This window comes from Chiloscyllium punctatum, chromosome 49 (genome assembly GCF_047496795.1).
Source record: "Chiloscyllium punctatum isolate Juve2018m chromosome 49, sChiPun1.3, whole genome shotgun sequence".
In the NCBI taxonomy this organism is placed as follows: domain Eukaryota; kingdom Metazoa; phylum Chordata; class Chondrichthyes; order Orectolobiformes; family Hemiscylliidae; genus Chiloscyllium; species Chiloscyllium punctatum.
This window is the reverse complement of record NC_092787.1, coordinates 57647744-57671862: the sequence shown is the minus strand read 5'-3', so window position 1 is coordinate 57671862 and position 24119 is coordinate 57647744. Positions and strand designations below refer to the sequence as shown.

The window sequence follows — 24119 nt, the reverse complement described above, 5'->3', positions numbered from 1 at the left end:
TAGTATAGATATAATTGGCCAAATGGCCTCCATCTGTGCTGTAATAAATCGGTATTTTATATGGATTTACGATGTTTCAATATTGATCAGAATCTTGCACACTGAACTATGCTATTTGATACCTCAACAGTTTAATCTGGAATAAAAACAAATAGAAATTCTGACCATGCGATGGAAAAAAAAATCTTGAACATTATTTAATCATTTGAAAATTACAATTTCCTTGGAGGCTAAAATATAGACATTGAGGTCTTTCAGTTTTTGATTTAAAAGAATAGGAAACCAGTTTGCTTTGTCTTTAGAACTTCATAAAAAGTTTCTAACTTTTCAATTTTTCAAAAAAGTTTCAATTATTCCTGCATTGCAAAGGACAGTGAAATAATGTTTAAATAAGCTTAATTAAGGATTTTGTTTTTATTTCCAACAAAAATGCCAAACTGTTGGTTCAATAATTCCCTCACTTAGAGAAATAAGATGCTATCCATGGCCATTACGTTTCAGATGGTGAAAGAGTTACTTTGCAGCTAAAGCTTTCCATGTGCTTTCCACAGTGGAGTTGTTCTATGTCTCAGAGGTCACCTCAATATCTCATTTGAATGCTCCTATCCAGCTTTTATTGTAAATGTGTTTCTTTGTACCATTTGGAGCATTGTTATATGTGTGTGTGCTTAAATTTCCACTCAGTACTTGTGTCAAGTATGATTCTGTGCTTGTGACATTTAAATATAAGACTAACAAGCTGAACATTACTGCAGAACAACAGACCTTAGATTTATATAAGGAATGTTCTCATTCCTTTGTTTCACATTTACCATTCCCAATTCATTTCTTGTTTTGAAATTTTGTAGTTTTCTTCATATGCAAAACGACCATAAAATTTTCCCTTTGATGCAAGCACAGAATCAGAATTTGTCTTATTCACACGTTTACATTTACTCAGGAGCTGTGCTGCTGCTTGATGATAGCACCCAACAAATGACACATTGTTACATCTGAAAAGGGATGGCATTTGCTTGTGGTACTGATCTTCACTTTTGGCAAGGCTGATTGTGTTAGGATTATGGAGAATGTGTGTTTCAGTGCAACAACGACATCTAGGTGACTTTTTATCTAGCCCCATTTCAAAAGGTAGATTTTCCATTCAATCAGAGAGATACTCTCCACTAAAACAAAATTCTATTATTTTCACCCTTCGCTTAAAATTCTGTATGTGGTTAATTTTTCAAGCCAGAGGAGGTTTAAAGTGGACAGAGTTTCTCTAAATACTTCCTGAACGTGCAGCTTTAAATTACATCTTATTACTTGTTGTTTATAGCAAGGATCAACAGAAAGCATTCAAGTCAATGTCTGTCTGGGAACAAAGGACTTCACAACTAAGGCGTCAGCACATCCTTACTAGTCAAGAGGCTCTGTTTAATGAACTTGACGATGAGCAGCGCAGAGTGTACGTCTCCTCCCATCAGATCCGGCCAGATATGAAAACCCACTTGGACCGGCCTCTGGTTGTGGAACCCAGGAAGGACGTGCGGAACAGCAATGTTAAAGTCCGTCAAAACGATTGCCAAGACAGCGAACACGAGAGGTTGGTCCAGCCAGAGAGCTGCGAGGTACCAAAACGGCACCATCGGCATCGGGAAAAGCCGAGCGAGCTCGAGAAGGGGGATGGCACAATTAACAATGGAGAATCTGGGGCCAACAGCAAAGACGAACCACGGCACTCACACAGGAGCCAAAGTAAAGAGACTGAACGAGAGCAGGAGGAAAGGCCGAAGGATGGCAAAGGTGATCGGAGCAGAAGTCGCGAAGGAGGGAGGAGGCACCATCACCACCAGCAGAGCTCAGTGGACGAACCTCCCGAGAAGGAGCACAGGCGTCACCGGTCTCACCGGCATTGCTCAGATCAGCAAGCCAAGGAGGGAAATGGCACAGCCAACGGCACAAAGGGTGAACGGCGGACACGTGCCAAAGATGGGTCACGTTCAGGAAATCGAGAGGGAGACACAGCCGGCAGAAGTCAACACCCAGAGGGAGCTGAAAGACGACGCAGACACAGGCAGAAGGCCCTCTCAACCTATGAGTCGGAGGAGAAGAGAGAGAATGATGAAAAGGAAGGAGAGACTGTTCTACGAGAACGACGGAATCATAAAATGAAGTAAGTTTTCACAAAGTTATTGAGGTCAATATTATATTTATGTGTGGTGAAACAAAGCAGTCCAGCAGAGGTTTCTTTTTAAATTCAACTGACAATTTGTACCTTTTCCTCCATGTTGAAAGATAAGGGGACTTTAAGAAACTTTGAATCATGACACTCAACAGATCTTACCTGCCCTTCAAAAATATTTATTCTGTCTATTCCATCAGCTTGTGACTCTCACACTTTAGATTAAGCTCTTGGCATCAGCCAAAGTAGGATCTGTTTAATTCAACACTGTGTTCAATTCTCCCTGCTGAGCTATAGTTTCGTCTTTTAGGAATCACACCTTGCCCCTTTTGCCTCTGCCAGAAAAGAAAACTGTATCTCTCAGAAACAGAGGCAGGATTCCAGCATCTGAGCATCGCTCTCCATTTTAAGGGATCTGCACAATCTTCCTAATGCCACGAAAATCCTCCTAAGCTCCCTGGCCTAGGAAGTGTTAAACCGAATGATATTGTACAATGGGGAATTTGTGCATCAGATTAGTGCTCAGTGCCCTGTATCCCTATATTTTATTCTTTTGCTCTGTGAAGTCCATGCAATGTGACATCTCTATGGTAACTTATGGAGACTGCTCTCCTCCATTAGCCAACAATAGATGGGTTTACTCTCGTCTCTGATATAACACTGCCTTCTTCAGAAAGCCCATATATTAGTCTGGCTGCAAAATTAACTAGATTCATTTGTCTGCATCCGACCGATCAGAATGCCAGGAGAACTGAAAAATCTTCAGGCCAGAAATCAACCACAGGGTTCTGAACATTTGGTCATTAAAGGCTAATGGACATGAAACACAATATATAAATGGGTAATTGTTTAAACGTAGCAAATCAAATGTGCTGAGAACTGAAACAGAATTCTCCAAAAGAATAGTATTAGAATTGATGGGTCATTAAAACCCATTAAAATCCAATTGGATGATTTATTTTGTAATGACATTACAAAGCATTCTAAATCATGATCATTAAGAATTTTGTTGGCCAGTGCTTCATTACATTTAGCGATTATTGACAAACACCGTGGCTAAAGAAAATCAGTGAGTGGTGAACGCCATTCCTTCTCTTCTTAAGCCAGTAGTGCCAATGTCAATTGTACAGCCACTAAACACTGTCCTCTGTGCACTTACTAGTAGTGGGCTCATCTGCACATCCAGCCATTAACTGAGCAACATACTGATTCTTCTTAATGAAGAGGTCCTCACATATAAGGGATCAATGAAATTGATTGACAATTTGATTGCTTTTTAAAATGAATGTGGAAATGACCAGATAACTGTGTGATATGTATATTGTGACTTTCAAGGAAAAGTCATGGGTCAATTTTAGACCCTTGCCTGTTAAGCTGATGCTGTCATGTCAAAGCTTACAGCTGCCACAGTTTGTACTGAACAAAGAAAATTCAGTTTGTTATTTCTGTTGATCCAAGAGACTGCGGACCATTATGAATAAAGACTTTGCTTTTTAAACATTATCATATTTTCACAGGGAGAGTCAAACACCTGTGGATACGGCCATGTTGGGGACCACATCGCTGCCACCTATTGGTGGTTTGAAGCATGTTCCCCAGCAACCAGAGGATGCCGACAACCAGAAGAATATTAAGCTTGTGGCATTGCCGACAAGAGATACAGAGCACACCGTCACCGTCAACATCCCAGTCACTATCACTGCTCCTCCAGGGGAGACCACTTTACTCCCGAGTAAGTGACACAACAAACTGCACAGCAGAGGGGAAGAAATGGTTCAATATTTGTTTCTTTAGCAACTGGATTTGGTTGGACAAATTCCTATATGTTGCAATCAGATCCATGAAGCATATAAGTATAACAGGGTGAGGTTACTTTTAGACTAATGGCTCACTTGTAATTTTACTGCACAAAAATCAATTCTACAGCTGGTGCTTAGCAACAATGGTCATTAAAATTATGTAGCTGGCTCCCTAAAATACCAGTATGGGCTGGCATAGACATTGACCATTTGCCATTTCTGTTGTTAATTTAAATAGGGAATGGTTACTAACTACACTCAATCATAGTGGGGGTGGAGGGGTCAGGCTAGAGTCATATTACACATGTGCTGTCAGAACAAGAAGGTACTGTCAGACAGTGTCGTTTCAATTACTTCTATTGTTAACAAGCCAAAACTATTTGCAATCTACTGCTGTTTATCTCAGTGTCCCAGCCTTAATATTCTCACCTTACAATGAGGGCTGACCCCAACTCATTGATTTTCTTCCTCTGCGTTTTCTAGGCTCAATGACTGACAAACATGACCATACTGTGTCCCGTCAAACTCTCCAAAGGCAGCTACAACACACGGTTAGCTGCTGGTATCTCTGCCGAGATCTTCCTTTGCACCACCATCAGGTGTTCATCCCAGTGACCACAAATCAGAAAAGCCAGCGAGAAAAGAGGGCCCCTGAACTTGTACACCCAGCAGTTAGCCTCAATCTTCCTTGAAGCTGATGTTTGTTTAGCCACAAGATCAAAACCAGTGACCACACCCTTGACCCTCCAGTCAGTGTAGGGATGTGCAAGGCAAGGCAAAACAGTGAAGAATCATTCACATCAGTTGGTGCATGAGTGGTGAATGGACTCAAGTGATTACAATAAAAATGATGATGATGATCTTTTATCACATAGAAAATGAAATGGTTTACTACTCTAAACATTAAATGTAATATATTTCAAGAACATTTTGGTAACATTTAGGAAAGGTAAATGGGAAATGGCCCTAGTTTAATCCCGAGAGTTAAAAGAATAACATCTGATAGATTCCATTCTGTACTGTAAATCTACCAAAACAGATCTCAGTTTGACAATGTGTTGTACCCTACCAATTTCCATATTCACATTAAGTTGGTACTCTGTACTCTTTTACGTTTGTAAACAATTATAAAATAACAGTTTCATACTTTCTCTAATCTAAACTACCTAACTAAATATGAAATTAATTTTGGCTTACATGGTACTTAAAAATGCACAGACTAGGGAGTTTAGTTGTATAATTTTGAACAGGTGAGTAGAGTTATCTAATGATTCAAATCTTGTCAGAATGGTTAGGAAGTGGGCATAAGAGGTCTCCAATCACTATGCTGAGACAAAGAAACTTTGGATATTATTTTGATATAGATCTATTCAGGAATTAATGCTGTAATACCTTTAGCTACAGAGATTGGTGACTAGTGTACCTAAGGAAACATCCCCATAACTTGTGGCATTTTCTTATGTTGCTCTGGTTGGCAAATTCTCACATATTCTTTATCAATGTATTTATTGGGAAACAAAAACTGAATGCTTAAATATAGCTTATTTGGGCAGGGCTTGCCAATATATTAGAGAATAAATTTCTGTTTCAATATCCATGCAAATTCATATTTTAAAATCAATATACAACAGTGGTTCAATTTAATTGACATAACATGAAACAGATGCAAACTGTATTGGTTACGTCATTTTAGGAGATCAAATAATCCTCATTTTTTATTCTGTTTTTCAGTCAATAGTGTAGGTGTTGATATGGAAAGTACCACAAAAATGGAGGAAAAGAAAGACATCGATGCTGATGATTTGATCAAAAATGGGCCAAGACAGATACCACCATATAGTTCCATGTTCATTTTCAGCCCCACAAACCCGTAAGTACCATTGCTGTAACTCCAGCATATGACCAGGCTAGCCAATAGTTATTAGCACCTCATCACATCAATGGGATTCTTCTAAGTCTATGTTTCTTCTTTCTTTAAATACTTATTCTTCAAGACAATTAGGAAATTACATTGCATCAGATATGCAGAAATAATTTGACTAAAAATAATGGCTTGAATTTTAGATTGTATGTGCCAATAATGAAGGGTGTTTCCCTGAATGTTCCTTTAACGCAATAGAAATAAATCTCTAATGAGTCTTTTGTCTGGCTGATAAGGTAGCTTGCATGCACCCATGGCCAATATAATCATGTATTGCCATATCAGCAGACATACTGAATCAATAAATGTTTCTGCTAACTATGAAGAGATTAATAATACAACAGCAATGATATATAGGAAAATGGCACCAATTACTTTCTGCGAATTGATGGGAGCAGCTAACTTGGAGTTGAAAATTGCCATTCATTAAGTGCTACCAATTGGATAATTATCTCTGAGCAAGAGCTCACTCTTTACGCTAGAATCTGAATATAAAACATCGTAGGACGAGTTTGAAACTGTAACAATATCTCGGAACTCAAGTTAAACATATTGGAATTAACTCCACGGATGGCAGTCAGGTGGTCATTTTTCACCCACAGTTCATTGGGGTTGCAGGAACATCATTAAAACAGGCAGCACAAGAATTAGAATTAGATTTTATTGTCATGTGTACTCGAATACAGCAATACAGGAGTACAGTTAAAAGTGTACAAAGTCACCATTCTCTGACGCCATCTTGGTTACAAAAACCAGAACTGAAAAAAACAACAGCAGAAATAGAAGAAGCAGAGACAAAAGGAAAGAAAAACATTCAGATCTTAAACTGAAAACAACAAATGCTGGAGGTCACAGTGGATCAGACAGTAACTATGGGGAGAGAGCAAGCGAATTAGCCTGATCTCTCTCCATAGGTGCTTTCTGACCAGTTGCGATCTCCAGCATTTGTTGTTTTCAGTGCAGATTCCAACATCTGCAGTAATTTGCTCCAGATCTTAAAGTCCCATCTCAATAAAGGCAAATGAAACGTTCACCCTCCCATACCGGTGACTGGGCAGACTGCAGTCTTTTGCTGATACTGATCACTGAGAGGAGCTTTACTGCCACACAAAGGGTTTTATGAGACAACTTGATATAATTTTGCAAAGAGGGAGATTGAAATATTTGCTGAGAACTCCGGTAGCAGCAAATCAATCAAATCAGAATCCTGTTGGACTTGATGGTTTTTTTTCTTTTTTCTAAGAATATGATTATCTTTAAAAGAGATGAAACACCAATTATAGAAGTTCCAAAATAATCAGGTATGTATCGTTTAAAAAATAAACTAATAGCGCAGTCAAAGCACCGCATGATTTCAAACCCAATACTCTGACAAGTGCTTTTGGGTGAATCTTTCTTCACTGCCTTCACCTTTGGTGGTTACAGAATGACAGTGAGACCAAAATCATAGTGCAGCAACTTGGCCCACTCATGCCACTGAGTGCTCACTGTTGAGATTGCAGACCAAGCCAGAAAATCAGCATTGCTTTAAAACTGGCAGTGACTGTCAATGAGTTATGGAAATTTGGATCTTTCTGTGCAAGTATGACCTCATTACAATCTGGATTCTGTGACAACATGTTAAGAAAGATCAGTGAGCAGTGCCAGTGAAGGTCAATGTTAACCGGCCAAATGCACAGCCACCTTAAGGACCACTGGCAGCCAGTCAGGAGTAACGTGTAAGTTATTTTAGGATTTTGTGAGGCCAAGCAGATTGTGAACATCTCTGCATCAATGGTGGTTGTTTCTTTTGTAGGCAGTTGCTGTGATGAGAAAGTGTGTGGGATAGAAGGCAGAAAGTCAGCAATCAGGATGTTTCAACACAATGATGCTTCACTCCTTTAATCCACAGATTATGTGAGAAGGTGAAAAAGATTCCAGAAGCCAACAGCTGAGAAGCTGTTAATGAAGTCACATTGCATTTAGCTTTCATGATTGCCTAACCTTGTACTGACCATATTCGCATCTTCTCATGCGTCATTAATGGAGCTGCTAGCAGTCGATAAAAACCTCCCCTTTCACAGGGGTCTATCCATCTCCCTCACCCACTGAGATCACCTTCTTCAAAAAAAAAGGAGAACTGATTTACAGAGAGGACAAACCATGTTATTTTTTCCCTCTCTACCCTATCCCCAGCAACAGTACTTCAAGACTTCAAGTGCACAGCAGATTACCAGCATCTCAATGGTTACAATGGCTCAGACTGCCAGTATAGTTCATGGAGCAGATGGTGGGCTTACTGTATCCGCTGCTCACCAGCTGAACAGACTCACCTGCTGTTCAAACCCTATTTGAAACAATGGGCTGAATCTCACATTTTGTTTTTGCCTAAGTCTGAGTTCATATAGATGTTTCTGAGACATTTCCATCACGAGGCCTAGGCAATTTTCTTGCCGTACCTTACCAAACTCACCGCACTAACCCCAATGGAATCCGTCCTGTCTAAATCCAGTCCTGTCTTACCACACGCCAATCCCAGAACGTTTTGCTGATATCAGCCAATATCCCAGAATTCACTGGCATTCCTTGCCACCACCCCAACCCCACTAATCCCTGACCCAGAGCACCTTTAAAAGCCTGTGTGCACCCAGACAGGCACTGTCAGTTCTGAGCTGCCCAGCACTGTTCTGACATTACTTCTGCCCCCAGACGTAGCAGTTGGGGGGAAATCGTCTCCCTGATTTGCGGGCAGGAGCTGCTGCTGGATGGGGTGATGGAGAGATGGGATTTCCTCTTTCCCAGGACCAGCTGTGGAGGCCACAATGCCAGAACATACCAGTTGATCTGCCATCCATGTTAATGCAAGCTCACTCATATGGAGGAATGCCGAGCACTGTAGGGAAGATAGTCAATGACCTTCTCCTTTCTGCCAGCGTAGGTGCCATCATTTTCTCTCTGATACCTAACACTCAAACCTTCCAGCTCAGTGAGCTAGCTTACATACTTAGCGATCAATCTTCTCAAAAATTGCTAACCTAACTCTCACTCTATCTCCACTATCGTGCTCATCTCTCACCAATGTTCATGCTTTGCATTTCACACTATTGCCTGCAACATCATTCACCAGCCACTCTCACCAACCCAACCCACAACATCATAACTCGGCATACCCTCCACTCTGCCTACTGAACTACTCACCAACAGTCAAGCTGTGCCACCCACTTTCATCTCCCTTATTACCCCTCTCTCTCTCTCTTTCTCTCATTCCAGAAGGAAAGCAACTCCCAATAGGACAAAATGAGTGCAAATGGGTAATCTGTCATTAGCTCCTCACCCTTTACTTGGAGAACATCCTTACCTTGTCACCCCAAAGAGTTGAATGCCTGCCTAAACCCCTGGACTGGTTTTGTAAGCTGCCTTTGGCTTGCTGTGCTAATACTCCCTGAGTAAACCTCTTTTGTCTCGAGAAAGACCTGCTGATAAACACCACAGGTTCCCTGCCTTTATGCCAGTGTTAAATGGAAAGGCAAGGCAAGTATTTCTGGCTGAGGGGGCAAAGTAAAAAGAGGCAGAGCAAGGCAGGGATGCTGTCAGCACCCGGGTAGGCACAGAGTGAGCGAGCGCTATGATAGTGAGATGCAGCCTGGTCCAGTCCGTGAGTTATTTCATTTCAGTTAAGCAGATAACTGGAGTGATGTAATTGGACCCGATGTTCTTTGGCATTTGGGAAGGGGAAGATTATTTACTTCAGTTTCCCATCAAGAGGACCATTTTGGAAATTATGTAAACATTGTCACTAATAACATGCTGCTATAAGAGGGTAAATGCCTGCAGCTTTGAAGGAAGAAAGTAGAAAGTGTTTGGAGGGGAAAGTTAAACTGTTCAGTGAAGGTAATGGGATTTTTCAGTAAAAATGTTTTGAACTGAACAAGAACTATGTTACAGAATGTGTCAAGGTGTGCTCCCTTGATAGTCCAGTAGAGATGTAACATGTAACATGCTGCCAATTGTCTTCACGGTGGTAATTAGAAGTCACTGAAGACAGCAACCATTTCAAGAGCTCAGTAATGCAAGAAAGCAGTTTTAAATTAGCGTTTTTAGCTTAGCATTTATTAAAACTAAGTTGACTGTGTGTCTTGTTTTGACTGATGCACATTATTGGATAACCCAGTGCATACATTGGGCCCAAATCTTTTGGTCTCCAGATTGTCGGAGATGGTACATAAGGTTGAAGAAACGTGTCAGAACATCACTGAAGTTTTGACATACTGATTTCCAAATAAATTGCTCTTGAAGTTTGAACTTTCAATAAGTAATTCTCCCTGCTCCTCAAAGCTAGAGTTAGAGATGTTAGACAGTTCCTATGTACTTACCTAAATAGTTATCCATGAAATATTAGACAGATTTAAACCTAGTCTAACTCCTGGTGACTCCACAAATGACCCAGCATCACTCCCACCTGGTCCCCCTCCCACCTAGCCCCTTCCTGACTGCAAGCCCCAAACTGATCACCCCTCCCCACCCTGCTATTTATATCTGACCAGACCTGACTACCTTCCAACACCCAATTACAGATCTACCCACCTCACTCAATTGCCACCTCAGCAAAACAACACACTTAGTTACCCAAACAAACTTGCATTATTTCACTTCTCAAGGGCAATCAGGAATAAGCAATTAATGCTAGTCCAGCCAACAATACCAGCATCCTGTGACAAAATATTTTTGCCATAAGATCAAGATGTCTGTTGTCTTCTCTCTGACATTCCACTGTGATGGAACTCACTGAGACACTTAATATTTGTGGGAAAGCTGGACTCAGGAAGAAATGTGAAGCAATGTCAACTCAGGGAAAAGTTAGAACAGAGTGGCAATCTAATGAATATCATTGTTTTTAGAAGATCCAGGCCAAGAACATTCAGTGGGAAATGAATGGACTATTCAGCATTATTCATACAACAACAATGTCTTGTGCAACACAATAAATAGACTCTTCACCCAATCTCCTGCAGAGAATTACAGATGAAAATCTAAAGCTTTTGGAAGAACAAAATCTAGAAAATTCCTTCACAAACTGTTTCAGGCAATCAAAAATGGTCTCAGAGAGCATGCTGATTAATTATATGAGGTGGTCTCCTTCCCAGCAAAAAAACAGGTCTACCTATCACTTAAAGAAATTTGTAAATAAGAGTGCACCCTCACTAATGAGCCCAGATATACATTCTATTTATGCCAAGAATTGCTAATAAGTTTAATTTGATTAAGTAATACAAATAATTACTTTAATGGTTCACTATAATTCCTTCATTTTAGTTGCAGTTTATCTGGAGGGTGGGTAGCTTATACTAATCTCATTGATATTTCCTGTGAGAATATAACTTTTTTTTAAGTGGGCTTGTTGAATGAACTTCAAAAGAAAAAAATGACTAATTATAATGTAACATGATTTAATTAGTGAGAATTTACTTTATATCATGAAATATTGGCACAAGAGAGAAGGAAATTACAACTTGTATTAAATATGTAAAAAAACAGTTACCTGTGTGCATTCCCAATGAGAATTCCAATAGCTGGTTATGAAGCTATCCATGCATACTCTTAATTCTTGGTGCACTGTATGCAATATGTGATAGTATTCGTTATGACTCCTTTTTCTTAGTATTCGCAGGGCATGCCATTACATTGTCAATCTACGATATTTCGAGATGTGTATCTTGATGGTGATAGCAATGAGCAGTATAGCCCTGGCAGCAGAGGATCCTGTGACAGCAGACTCACCAAGAAATAATGTAAGTTGTTGTAACAGCTAATAAAATGTCCCAGTTCAGCTGCAAATGCTCTTAAAATGTACTTCAATAAAGAACAACTGTATCATTATATCGACAGGATAAAGTCTAACTCGTTTGGTGCACAATAATATGTCCTTGAATCTTCAGAAAGATTTCACATTTGATGTTGGGACATCAATTTTCCTTTACTTTTTATTGGTTGACAACTATCCCACATTCACACAGAGCTTTTATTTCTTTACTTATCCCATTTCCCCTTCTTTCACCTTGCTCTACGATACTTATTGTCATTGAACGCTCCAGCTCTCCACTGGAAACCTTCCATTTTCTCATTCTCCTCAACTTAATTGCTCAAAAAAATTACATTTCTAACTTTTTACAATTCTGATGTAAGGTTGTAGCCCTAAAGCATTCTCTCTCTACAGAAACTGCCTCTGCATTTCTATCATTTTCTGTCTTCATTAATCTTCCTCACCAGGCAACAGAGAATAGGCGTAAATGTGTCATTTATGGGTTGGCAAGATGAGAAGAGTAGAGTGCTACATGGATAAATGCTGGGGCCTCAATTATTTACAATTCATTTCAGTGACTTGGACAAAGGGATTGAAGTTGCTAAATTTGCTTGTAACACAGGTACGCAGGAAATTTAATTGTGAATTGGACCTAAAAGAGTCTGCAGTATATGTACAAGTTACGTGAGTGGTCAAAAATTGACAGATGGAGTACAATATAGTGCAGGAAAATGTGAACCTGTCCACTTTGGCAGGAAGAATGGAAAAGTAACATTTTAATTAAATAGAGAGTCATTGCAGAAGTCTGAAGTACAGAGGGTGTCCGGGAACATGAATCACAAAAGGTTAGTGTGCGGGTTCAGCAATTGATTAGGAACAAAAACAGCATGTTGTCATTTCTTGGAAAGGGAATGTAATATGAAAGCAGGGATTTGCTGCACTTGCACAAGATGCTGGTGAGACCACATCTGGAGGATTGCACACTGTTGCCATCCCCTTATTTAAGGTTGGAAATAAATGCACTAGAAGCATATCAAAGAAAGTTCACTCAATGTCTCCTGGGATTGAAGGAGGTGTTATCTTATGAGGAAAGGTCGATTAGGCTGGGTTTGTATCCATTGGAGTTCGGAACAATGAAATCTTATTGAAGTAATCTTATTGAAAGGTATAAGATCCTGAGGAGACTTGACAGGGAGGGGACAGAAAGGATGTTTTCTGCTATTAGAAAAGACTAGAACTAAGGAACTATGTTTATGACCAAGATGAGGAGAACTTGTTTTCTCTCAGAATATTGAATGTTTTAGTCCTGTCTTCCTCAGAGAATGGTGGTTCCCGCGATTTTCCCTATTTTTGTGGGTGTGAATGTGTTAGGTAATGATTAATACACTGACCCACCCACTAGCAAAATAACACATTGAATCACACACTTATCAGCTCATTAATAGCCGACGGAGTAAGAAACTTGCTTATATGCTACCTATCAGATGCCTCAACGCTGGCAATGTCAAGTCACCGGACATTGCTCTCCAGTCAGAACTTCAGGGTCAAAATGTTCAGCAATTGAGGCCTTTTCTGGAGAGAATCCAGTGATGAGACAGCAAGATTTTTTAATCTGTTTCTCAGAGGATGGGGGTCCTGGGAAGACAGGGTGTTCAAGGGATCGGAAGCATAGTGTTTGCTTCCCAGTCAGTAAACTAGCCAGCTGTCATGGCCATGAGGGAGGCAGATAATCAGGAAGGTGGTGATTTGAGGCCCTTAAGTGGCCTTAATTGATCAGAAAGGGCCTTACTTGCTAATGAGTCAAACCATGGACCTACTTTCCAGCATTTAAATGCAGAGTTGCCAAAAAGAGTACAACTGACGTTCCAGGGACAACTTGCCCAATTATCTCCTGTTCTCAACACCTCTCGAGAAAGGAAAATTCTGCCCAGATTCATTGAATATTTTTAAGGCAGAGGAGCACAGGTTCTTGATTAACAAGTGACTCAACGTTAATGGGGTATTCCTGAATGTGAAGTTGAAGTCAAAATCAGGTTAACAATGATCTTGTTAAATGGCAGGGTGCAGGCAAGGGGCTGAATGTACTTCTGCTCGCAATTTGTATTTTCATGAGTTCCTTACTTGATATTAACCTTTTGTTTTGACCATGCAAAATGAATGAATATTATTTGAATTTGAATCAAAGGGAACAGTCATATGTACATGAGGCTATCAGGTAGTTGCCCGCCAGCTATAGAGCTGGCAAGACAACTTGTTGCCTTTTTTTCAGCTATACCCACCAGATTAAGTGCCAATCAGGCAATAACTAGCCACTGGTGGGCCTTCCCAAGATCAAGGAACATTGGGTAGCCAATCAGAAACCAGCAGAACTTCATTGCTTGATAGCTGCTGGTACGAGAGTCACCCGAGGCCACAGAGGACTGATAGAGCTAGGCTTAGGTGAGTTGCGATGAGCGGTGGACTAGTGTTCACTAGGCAGAGGGAAGGATCACTTTCAGTAGGAAGGGACAGCTGTTGGGCAGTAATGGATCTCAATTCTTGGTGGTGTCAGAAGGCAGTTCTTGGGCCTTCTTGCCATCGACTTAATTGAGGCAGCGGCAGGGAGGCTGTGGGATCGCTGACCCTTCACCCTCCTACCTGATTAAATGTACCACAGCCACCAAAACATCATGTGGGCAGGGATAGTGTTAAATTCCATTCACGTTATGGGCTTCTTAGAGTGGGGATAGAGTCATACAACACAGAAATACATCCTGCTGGTTAAATGTTTTTTATCATGATAGACATGCTCGGACAGTTACTCCACTTGTCAAATTACATCTTTGAGTTTCTTTAGTAATGATATCTCATAATGATCAAGACTTTCTGATAAACCTAGTGCCTGTAATTGACGAAACCACAAGGTATCTTGCATGCATTTTTTTAGTATCTTTTTGATGAAAACCTATTCTATGCCCAAAACCCATCCCCTTGCCACCAATTCGATGTTAAGATGAATATGTCCTATTTACCGCTGTTTGAGAAAGTCCATTAAATTAAGTTCTTTTTTTTCTGCCAACTAAGGCACATTCTAACAATTATGAACTAAGAAATTGATTCATGGACATCAATGATACCAGTAATTGATTCATTAAAATTTTAACATCATTTTCAGTGATGTGTGATGTTGAGTGACAGTCTTCATATTGAATAATATATATTTCTTTCAAAGAACATTTTTCCAGCTATATTAATAGAATGACACCAAGGTCTCATTCTTAAATATAATCAATTAATATTTTGAATGCAAGAAAAGAAGAATCAATTACTTTCTGTTGCGCTACCCAGATGCACTGATACATAGAATATTTGCCTGTTAGTTTCAGTTGTTTGATATTATCTAATCAAAGACTTGAATACTAAGTTCAATTTGAAAGCCATCACAATATGAAGCATAATTTGCACTCAAATTACAAATTACAGCCAAAGCAGAAAATCTAATCTAAATTAGGCTTTCATTGATGCTGACTATATTTTCAGGCTTCTGCAACTTCCAGTTCCAAATAATGTATTATTTTATGAAGTCTTCTTAAGTTGACATAAATAATGAAGGACCTTTGATTAATTTAACAAACAAAAATTACTATTACATTGCAATGAAAAATAGTAAACGTTTTGAAATACCATGTTCTGTGGCTAACAAATCTATCAAAAAAGCAAAATATGACAATAGAAGCATTTACTTAAAGGTATGGGTGGGAAGAATGGAAGTGACCAATCTGAGTCAAGCACACAAATATTTTTCTCTGAGTCATAGATACAACAAATGAGTCTCTTTATAAAGAAAATGCTTGTGTTATGAATTGTTTTAAACAATTATAAAATGCTGGTTTGTTAACGCTTTCAAAAAGAAAAGTCACATGACACCAGGTTATATTCAGAGCCCTGCCAAAAGCTTAAATTCAAATAAACTTGTTGGACTATAACCTGGTGTCATGTGACTTCTGACTTTGTCCATCCCAGTCCAGCACCAGCACCTCCATATCTTTTAAAGAGGAGTTGAAGAAACAGTTGAACAAGAAAGTTGAACAAGAATGCTCCAAGAATAAATATGGACATTTGAAACAATGGCTCTGTGAAACTATGTGTCTCCAATCCTGCTGGGATCTTGAAAGTGTTTTTTGTTGACTGCAAGGAAAGACATTTCAATACTGTTAGCTGCTTTGAGCTATAATTGTTGATTCTTTTGCTGGATTGTAAACTGGGTTCAAAGAGAACTTACGGTTTGACCATCTTTGATAATTCACTTGTGAATGTTTACTTCTTACAAAAGAATTAACTCACCTGATGAAAGAGCAGTGCTCTGAAAGCTTGTGATTTGAAATCAACCTGTTGGACTATAACTTGGTGATGTGTGACTTCTCTCTATGGAAGAGTTAACAAACCAACACTTTATAATTGTTTAAAACAATTCATAGCATGACCTTGCTCTTTATAAAGAGACTCATTTCTTGTAATTACAACCAACAGAAAAAAAATCTGTGCTCTTGATTTAGATTGGTCATTCCTTCCTAATATCTTTAAGTTAAATGCTTCTATTTTCATGGGTTTTTTTCCATAGATTTGTGCAAGTGGTTAGCCGCAGAACATGGTATTGCAAAAATGTTTACCATTTTTTATTGCAACTTAATACCGATTTTTGTTTGTTAAAATAATCAAAGGTCCTTTATTATTTATGTCAGTAATAAACAATTTAAGAAGACGATGCAAAATAATACATTATTGGGAACTGGAAGTTGCAGAAGTCTGGAAATATAGTCAGGATCAATGAAAGCCTGATTTAATTAGATTAGATTCTCTGCTTTGGCTGTAATTTGTCTTCAAGAATGTATATTATAGATGAGGGTGACACTAAGCTAATCTGTCTTGGGAAACTGATGAGATATGACTGACTATCTGCTTTGTACCCCTCCCAATTTTAATTTTCCTGAACTTAATGAAAGTGAAGTCAGCCAGGGAGCAGACTTGGCAGCCAATGCAAACATGTCAGATCTCTGCCATGTAGGTTAGGTCGAGACTACTCCCATTGTCTGTCTGATGAAGCTGCAACAGTGGCCAAGATACCTCTGGCATTTTTAACATTTGGCTTTACTTTTGTGAAGTGAAAATACATTATTTATATAATTTGCAAATTCTGCCTTTAATTGTGGTAACTAGGCAACAGGTTAAAAGTTTTTGTGTTACAGTGCAATTTGTCAAAACATCAACTGTTTTAGGACCCTTGTCTTTTGCTGTTATTTATCAGCTCACCTCTGTGCTGTTGTTTCATTTTTTTTCTGAATACACATCCTGAACCAATGGCAAATCAGTGACACTGACTTTCAAATCTTGTGTCTTTTTTCACCCAGTTATATTTTGTTTGTTTTTATTCTACCTTTCTGAACAATTCTATAATGGGCAGTGCATTCTTTGAAACTTACATGAACCTCTCAGATCAATGAATAAGGCAGTATTGAAATTTGATTATTTGATGTACTAAATGCCAATAAAAATGCATTGATAGCTGATTTGTATGCTCTGAAATCCAAAATTAAAAAAAATACATTTTGCTGCAGGTTCTGAAATATCTGGATTATGTGTTCACTGGCGTTTTTACATTTGAAATGGTGATAAAGGTAAACATTCCCACTACATTCTTACCATTTAAATCATTGTCGTACATTTTCTGAAAAAATAACTTGCATTTAATTATCTTGTATGTCACTGACTGGGAATAGACAATTTCATTTTTTTGTGATCAATGAGGGCAACAGTTCACTGAATTGAGTTTGTGTTTTGTTTAATCATGGTATGTGAGCTCCATTGATTGGACCAGCATTTAGGCCCATGTCCTGTTGCCTGTCAGAAAAGTGGGGGTGAACTGCTTTCTTGAACCACTGCAGTCCTTTTGGTGTAGGTTACTTCATGGTTCTGTAAGGGAGGGAGTTCCAGCATTTTGATCCAGTAACAGTGAAGGATCAGCAATATATTTCCAAGTCAGGTTGGTGAATGATTTGGAGGGGGCTCTTGTGTGTGGTGGCATTCCCATGTGCCGAGGGTCTGATTGCTTGCGCTCAATGAGGAGTGACTGTGATAAATTTGTGCATCAGACAAATGTAAGTCAATATTTTTTTGTTCAGAAGTGTGTATTTCAGAACTGGATTCAAAGGTCTGTACTGTGAATTACTCAACACATTATGAGTTTATTTCCAGTGATTTTTGTATGATGTGTTTTAATTGGAACACTTTTGTGAGTATTAAATTGCTGTGAAACTGGGAGGCTCTGACATGCTTGTTGAATGAGTATAATGAATATCTTAATTGCTTTGAAATCTTTCAGCTGTGACTTTGTAGTACTGCAGAATGAATCCATAGACTTATAAATCTGTAACTCTTCACTGATTTAAAATGTTGGCTGAGTGATCAGATGGATCAAGGCTGAGAGTATGACCCTGAAATATCAGAGTCTGTCTTCCAGCGTTTATTTCCAATTGTAGATATTTCTGTGCTGTCTGCAGTGAAGAGTACACCTTTCCTTTTAAGAGCTGTTATACGCTTTAAATGGCTCCCCCTAACCTGGCCCGTAACTAACAATTAGCGTCTTAATATCGACTTACGGTTGTTCATGAGAACACATCACATATGATGATGACTGTCTCCTATGTGCCACCTTCAAAATATTTAGACCATAGCCTTGAGGTTTCATATTGATTTTGTGTAGTGGGGCTGCTAATCAGAAATAATTGCAACAAATCAAAGAATTATGTTTTTAATTTTTTAAGTAATATTTTAACTGTCCCTCATTTCCTTTCATTAGATGATCAATTTAGGTCTGTTACTTCATCCTGGCTCTTATTTCCGAGACCTTTGGAACATTTTGGATTTCATTGTCGTTAGTGGTGCTCTTGTGGCTTTTGCTTTTACGTAAGTAACAGCCAAACTGTTCCGGTTTTGACTTTTGTCTGTGTCTTAGCCTCTGTAAACTGCACGTTAATTGAAAACATTGTTTGTATCTCACATTCTGTTCAGTTGAACTATTTAAGTGTATTTTTTTATGTTGGGCTATTGTTGAATCTGTTTCAACAATCCTTTAATGTAGAGTATGCTGGATCATGATAAATTGCTGCATAAAAAAAACTCCTCTCCATCCAGATTATTTTACCAATGAACTTAAAAATTAAGTCCTTTTCTTACTAATCTCATAAGGGTGAAAACTCTATATTTGAAATTCCAAGTTGAATGCAAATTCAAAGCCCAGAATTAAAAGATTAATGTTTCTAACAAAGCATTACCCAGTCACCATGAACAAACTACAGAACTAATTCGTTAAGAACTAAAGAAAATATAATTGAGTTTTGTTTTTGTCATTGTTGCTGTTGTCTTGTAATTGTCCTGTTTCCTTTCTTCCTTGGTTACGGGTATCTGAACAGGAGTTTCCTCGGGTAAGGATTTCATTGCAATCTTAAAACAAAATCTTTAAGCTTGTTTGAGGAAGTCAGTACATCATGTATGTTATATATAATACTACATGTGTGATGTCTGAATCAGTGCATGTCTGATTAACCCTTAAAATAATGTCCGACATACTTGCAATTCTAACAAGAAAGCCTACATGTACTAACAAGTTCTGGAATGATTTGGAAATGATTTGTGATAAATTCAGTGACGTTGCAGAGATAACAGTTCTTGCAGAGTGCCTTATGAAGTTAGATTTGTTATTCCATACCCAATGCATTTCCTCCCTCTCTTTCCTTAATTACATTAAATAAAGCAATTTAACTTTAAAAGTCACTCACTCAAAGAAATTTGAAAGAAACTATTAACTTTCCTGAAAATAATCATTAAGATTGATAAGAAAAGCAATTTGAAGAACTATATATTTGTCTGCATTTTTAATTTAGATTTTCATTTCAAACAGAAGAGTAAATTCTGACGCGCTTATTAATACATAAAGCTATCCTTATTTCATAGCTGCAACAGGCATTTCAATAAGGTTAAAGTGCTTATCTTGTTGGGACTATTTTTGTTATAGAACTATTTCAGCTCAGGTTACATGCTTCCATTTTGAAACTGGAATCTATTATCCGGCAGCTAAGGAATTCGTTGTGTAATACATTTGTGCGGAATTTTGAGTTATTCTGACTTCTGGCAACTTGTCCTCCAAAAATATTCCGCCTGTTTCTTTTAGATTTGATATATTTCTACCAGGGAACAGAATTAATGACAATAGTTAATTGATAGAAAGCAGAACCCAAATAATTAAGACATTAATTGCTTAACATTAATTGGCATTGGTAGTGACTGTCAGGAGTTATCGTGTTCCCCTGATATGATTATGTTCGTGACTGCTTTTTAGTCAACAAGACAAATGTTGGAAATCAGAAATAAAAATAGGAAGTTCTGCTAATACAATGTAGATCAGGCAGTATTAAATTCTGAAAGTGATCGTTCATGCAGGATCCATTATGAAAGAGCCCACCCAAAATACACGCCCATCTTCTGAGATGCATTGCCTGGATGAATGCAGCTCCAACAACACTCAAGAAGCTTAACACCATCCAGGACAAAAAGCCCACTTGAGTGGCGTCATATTCACAAGCATCCACTTCCTCTACCACCGATGTTCAGTAGCAGCAGTGTGTTCTATTACAAGATGCACTGCAGAAATTCACCAAAGATCATTAGATAGCATCTTCCAAACCCATTATCACTTCTACCTTGAAGGACAAGGACCACAGATACATGGGCATACAAATTCCCCTCCAAGCCACTCACCATTCTGACTTGGAAATATATCACCGTTCCTTTGCTGTTGTTTAGTCAAAATCCTGGAATTCCTTCCCCAAGGGCATCGTGGCTCAACCTACAGCAGTTCAAGAAGGCAGCTCACCACCATCTTTTCCAGAGCAGCGAGGTACAGACGATAAATGTTCCATAACTGAATACAAAACAAATGCTGGCTAAGCTGCTGCATGGTCCCAACAATTTCTGTCTCCGCTGCTACATTGGGTCACTGTTTTGATCAAAATATATCCATGTTTTGAATGAGGTGTGAAGATTTATTTCAACTATACAGGAGTGAAATACAGTTGAAAAATATAGTGCTTGGGAGGTCAAGTTTATGTGGAAGCTACTGCTGTGTTCGTCTGGAGTAATGGTTGGACTGGATGTGCAATTCTGCATTAGACCTTCTCGATTTTGCTGTCGGTTTTAGAGCAAGGAGGGATTTTGTACACTTTTGCATGGTATGTGCACTGATGTACACATTTCTACTTGTCTCCGTCTACTAGAAACATTTCAGACGTAACCTTTTGTCCACTCACCTGTTAAAACACAAATTAAAACCGTGTGGCTGTTAATCACCAGAGATTAAAAACTCCATTAGACAGAGTTCAGGTGTATACCTTTTTTGGTCAGAATTGTCTTTGAGCTCATGCATCAGAAATTTCCAACACACTGATTAGTTGCTCCCCATACAAACTTAATTGACACAAAACCATCACCTATTCCTTGGTTCCACTTGATCTCAAGCATCCTTGTCAGACTCAATTAGATGATAACAGGAGCTTCTAAATTATGGGAGATTGAATGCGTAATATGCAGAAAAATGGAAAAGCCATTCACATGAGCCAAATTTCTATTTGTAAGAATAGCAGAATGCAGCATCATCCTGTAGTCCATAAGTTAATGGAATGATAATTAGATTCATTTACATGGAAAATGAATGGATTAGATGCTATAGTAGACAGGACGTGTTTTGACCAGTTCAGTTGGGATGTTTCTTTCCTTAGAACTGACTAGTTATTTTAAAATATTTATAAAAGATAAAAATAATTTTGGTTCATGTACAAGAACTTTTATTGAAAGGCTAATGATGACAAATACAGAAATGTGTTCAAATGCATCACATTGGCAAAATAAGGATATCCAGGAGAAATAAGCCTCATTTGGCCTTTTCAATTAGTTGCTTCTACCCACTGGTGGTTCTGTGTGAATGGAATAAGATGAGCGGAATTTCTTAGCAAGAGGTTTTTAGACATTGAGCTTTTACAGCTTTTACTACTGAAGAGAAGCCAGGAGGAAAACAAGAAGGTCAGTCCAATGTATATGAAAATAAAAAAGAAAATCAGAGGAGAGTTGGGGGGAAGAGCAGGAACAAGCTGAGAAAAATTACAACAAGCGGAAAGAATTAAGGCACTGGTAAAGTATGCAAAGAGAAAATATGAGGGATCTATAGAGGAAAGTTTAAGGAGCAAAATAACAGAGTCTTTAAGTACATCTGGAGAAAAGAAGGGAACATTGGCTTATTTAACAAGAGCTATGGGGATGTAAATGAGAAAAAAAAACTTCGATTTTATTTTTATTGCTGAAGTGGGGATTTAGGGGAGTGAGATATGGCTGTGTTAAAAGGGAACTTTCAGAGAAAGCAAAAACCACAAAAACTTAGTGTCACAAGGGAAGGCAAACTAGAAATCAAAATGCTGAATGTGAACAGCACTCAAGATTTGGACAATCTCATCCTGTAGGTAGACATAGAGATAGAATTATTTGAAGTAGATGCAGTCCACTTCAATATCTCCCGAAGTGTATTTGAGCATTGTTCCAATGGATTATGTAATAGCAAATGAGATGTCTTCTTAGAAAGAGACAAGATTTGAACAACATGATTTAAAGGTTGAACTGTCATGAATAAGTTTCAAACTTTGAAGGATTGGTGAAGGAAGCATTTGTAAAGTTACAATCTATTTGAGATGAGTACGGCCAATTTAGAGGTGGCAGGGATGTTCGCTCAGATTTCAGTTTTGATGCTGTCCACTATAACGACTTAAGCAGATGTGCGCCCATGGTTAAGGTAACAAGATATTAGGTTCAATTGAAGCATGTCAGTAGGATGAAGAACAAAGAGTGTTGTCACGCGTGTTTTACTGGAATCACATAGTTTCCAATGTTCATTATAAATTTTGTCAATAACTTAGAGAGAAGAGTATTGCCCAAGGATAGATGGCATTACAAATGGGCAAGTGATCAATGCTGTGTACTTTGTCATAGAATCTGGGGAGGCAATTGAATAGGTGAGAGGTGAAAGATGAAACAATCATGCTCTAAAAGATCTGGCAAACGTGAATTATATTAAAAGGTGCTAATGATACCAGAGGAAAGAAGTATCTGATGGTTTTGGCAGATCATTTTTAAAACTGTTGGTTTACTACTTGTTTTAATAAAACAAGTAAAATGTTGGAATGTATGGGTATAGGAGTGTAACTGAGTCAAAGGAAGTGATTTGGAAGCTGTGTGAGGCATTGCCAAAGCTGTTCAGAGTCTCATGCTCAAATTAGAATTGTTGCAGGGTCCAGGAGGGATTGATTCCTGACCTTAGTAGTCTGAACTCTGAAAAACATAAGACCGCCAGAGGAGAAAAATAACTACGTGTGTGTGTGTGTGTAGGACTCATACACGCACCCTCTCACAGACTTACACCCCTTCACATGCATAATCACACACATACATACTCTCTCTCACAGATACTCATGACCCTCCCCACCACACACACCCCCACATGCATACATACATATATAAGTTTGTGGGGTGAATTTGTACTTGCAGAAATATATTCTACTTTGCTCAAAAACTGCATGAATCCACATAATATTCTGTAAATCTGTTTTTTAGATTAGAATCAGTCTGACCATTGTGGCACAGACAGTCTCACACAGGGTAGCTCACACCTTCAATGCATTATCTGGGTCGACGTGACACCAATTGTTAAAGTTCACTTGAGAATGTAACTTTTAAAAACATTTTGCGATTTACATATGAAAGAACTAAAACCAACATGGTCATTCTAAAAGATGAGAGACTTAACAAACAATCCAGATCTTTTTCAATACATAATTTCAGTTACATCACACTGTAAGCTTTTGCTATAAATTCTGTGTCTTACAATCTTATACTCCACAACCCACCTGATGAAGGAGCAGTGCTCCGAAAGCTAAAGCTTCCACATAAACCTGTTGGACCATAACCTGGTGCTGTGTGATTTTTAATTTTGTGTACCCCAATTCAACCTCCAAATCACGTTCATCAATTGGGCTGAGAAGTGGCAGATGGAGTTTAATTCAGATAAATGCAAAGTACTGCATCTTGGTAAAATAAACGAGTGCAAGACTTGCTTTGACCTTTGAGTATAAGAGTTGGGACATCACACTGAGGTTTTACAGGATGTTGGTGAGGCCTCTTCTACAGTAATAAGAGCAGTTCTGGTTACCCTGTATTACGAAGAATATTATTCAGTTAGAGAGAGCTCAGAAAAGAATTGCCAGGATGTTGCTGGGAACAGACGGTTTGAGTTATAAGGATAGACTTGGATATTTTTCACTGTAGCGTAGGAGGGTGACCTTCTAGAGGTTAATAAAATCATGAAGGGTATAGATAATGTGAACG

The 24119-nt window shown here is 38.6% G+C and overlaps 1 protein-coding gene across 2 annotated transcripts in view; it reads left to right on the top strand.

The window, feature by feature from the left end:
• Nucleotides 1–24119, top strand: part of LOC140469212 (probable voltage-dependent N-type calcium channel subunit alpha-1B) — a 624066-nt gene that overhangs the window by 470107 nt on the left and 129840 nt on the right. For both annotated transcript variants that reach the window (XM_072565528.1, XM_072565527.1), the window contains exons 21-26: nt 1316–2152; nt 3679–3893; nt 5692–5830; nt 11520–11649; nt 17255–17314; nt 18496–18602. In XM_072565528.1, the coding sequence (XP_072421629.1) occupies nt 1316–2152; nt 3679–3893; nt 5692–5830; nt 11520–11649; nt 17255–17314; nt 18496–18602 (1488 nt within the window). The remainder of the gene's footprint in view (nt 1–1315; nt 2153–3678; nt 3894–5691; nt 5831–11519; nt 11650–17254; nt 17315–18495; nt 18603–24119) is intronic.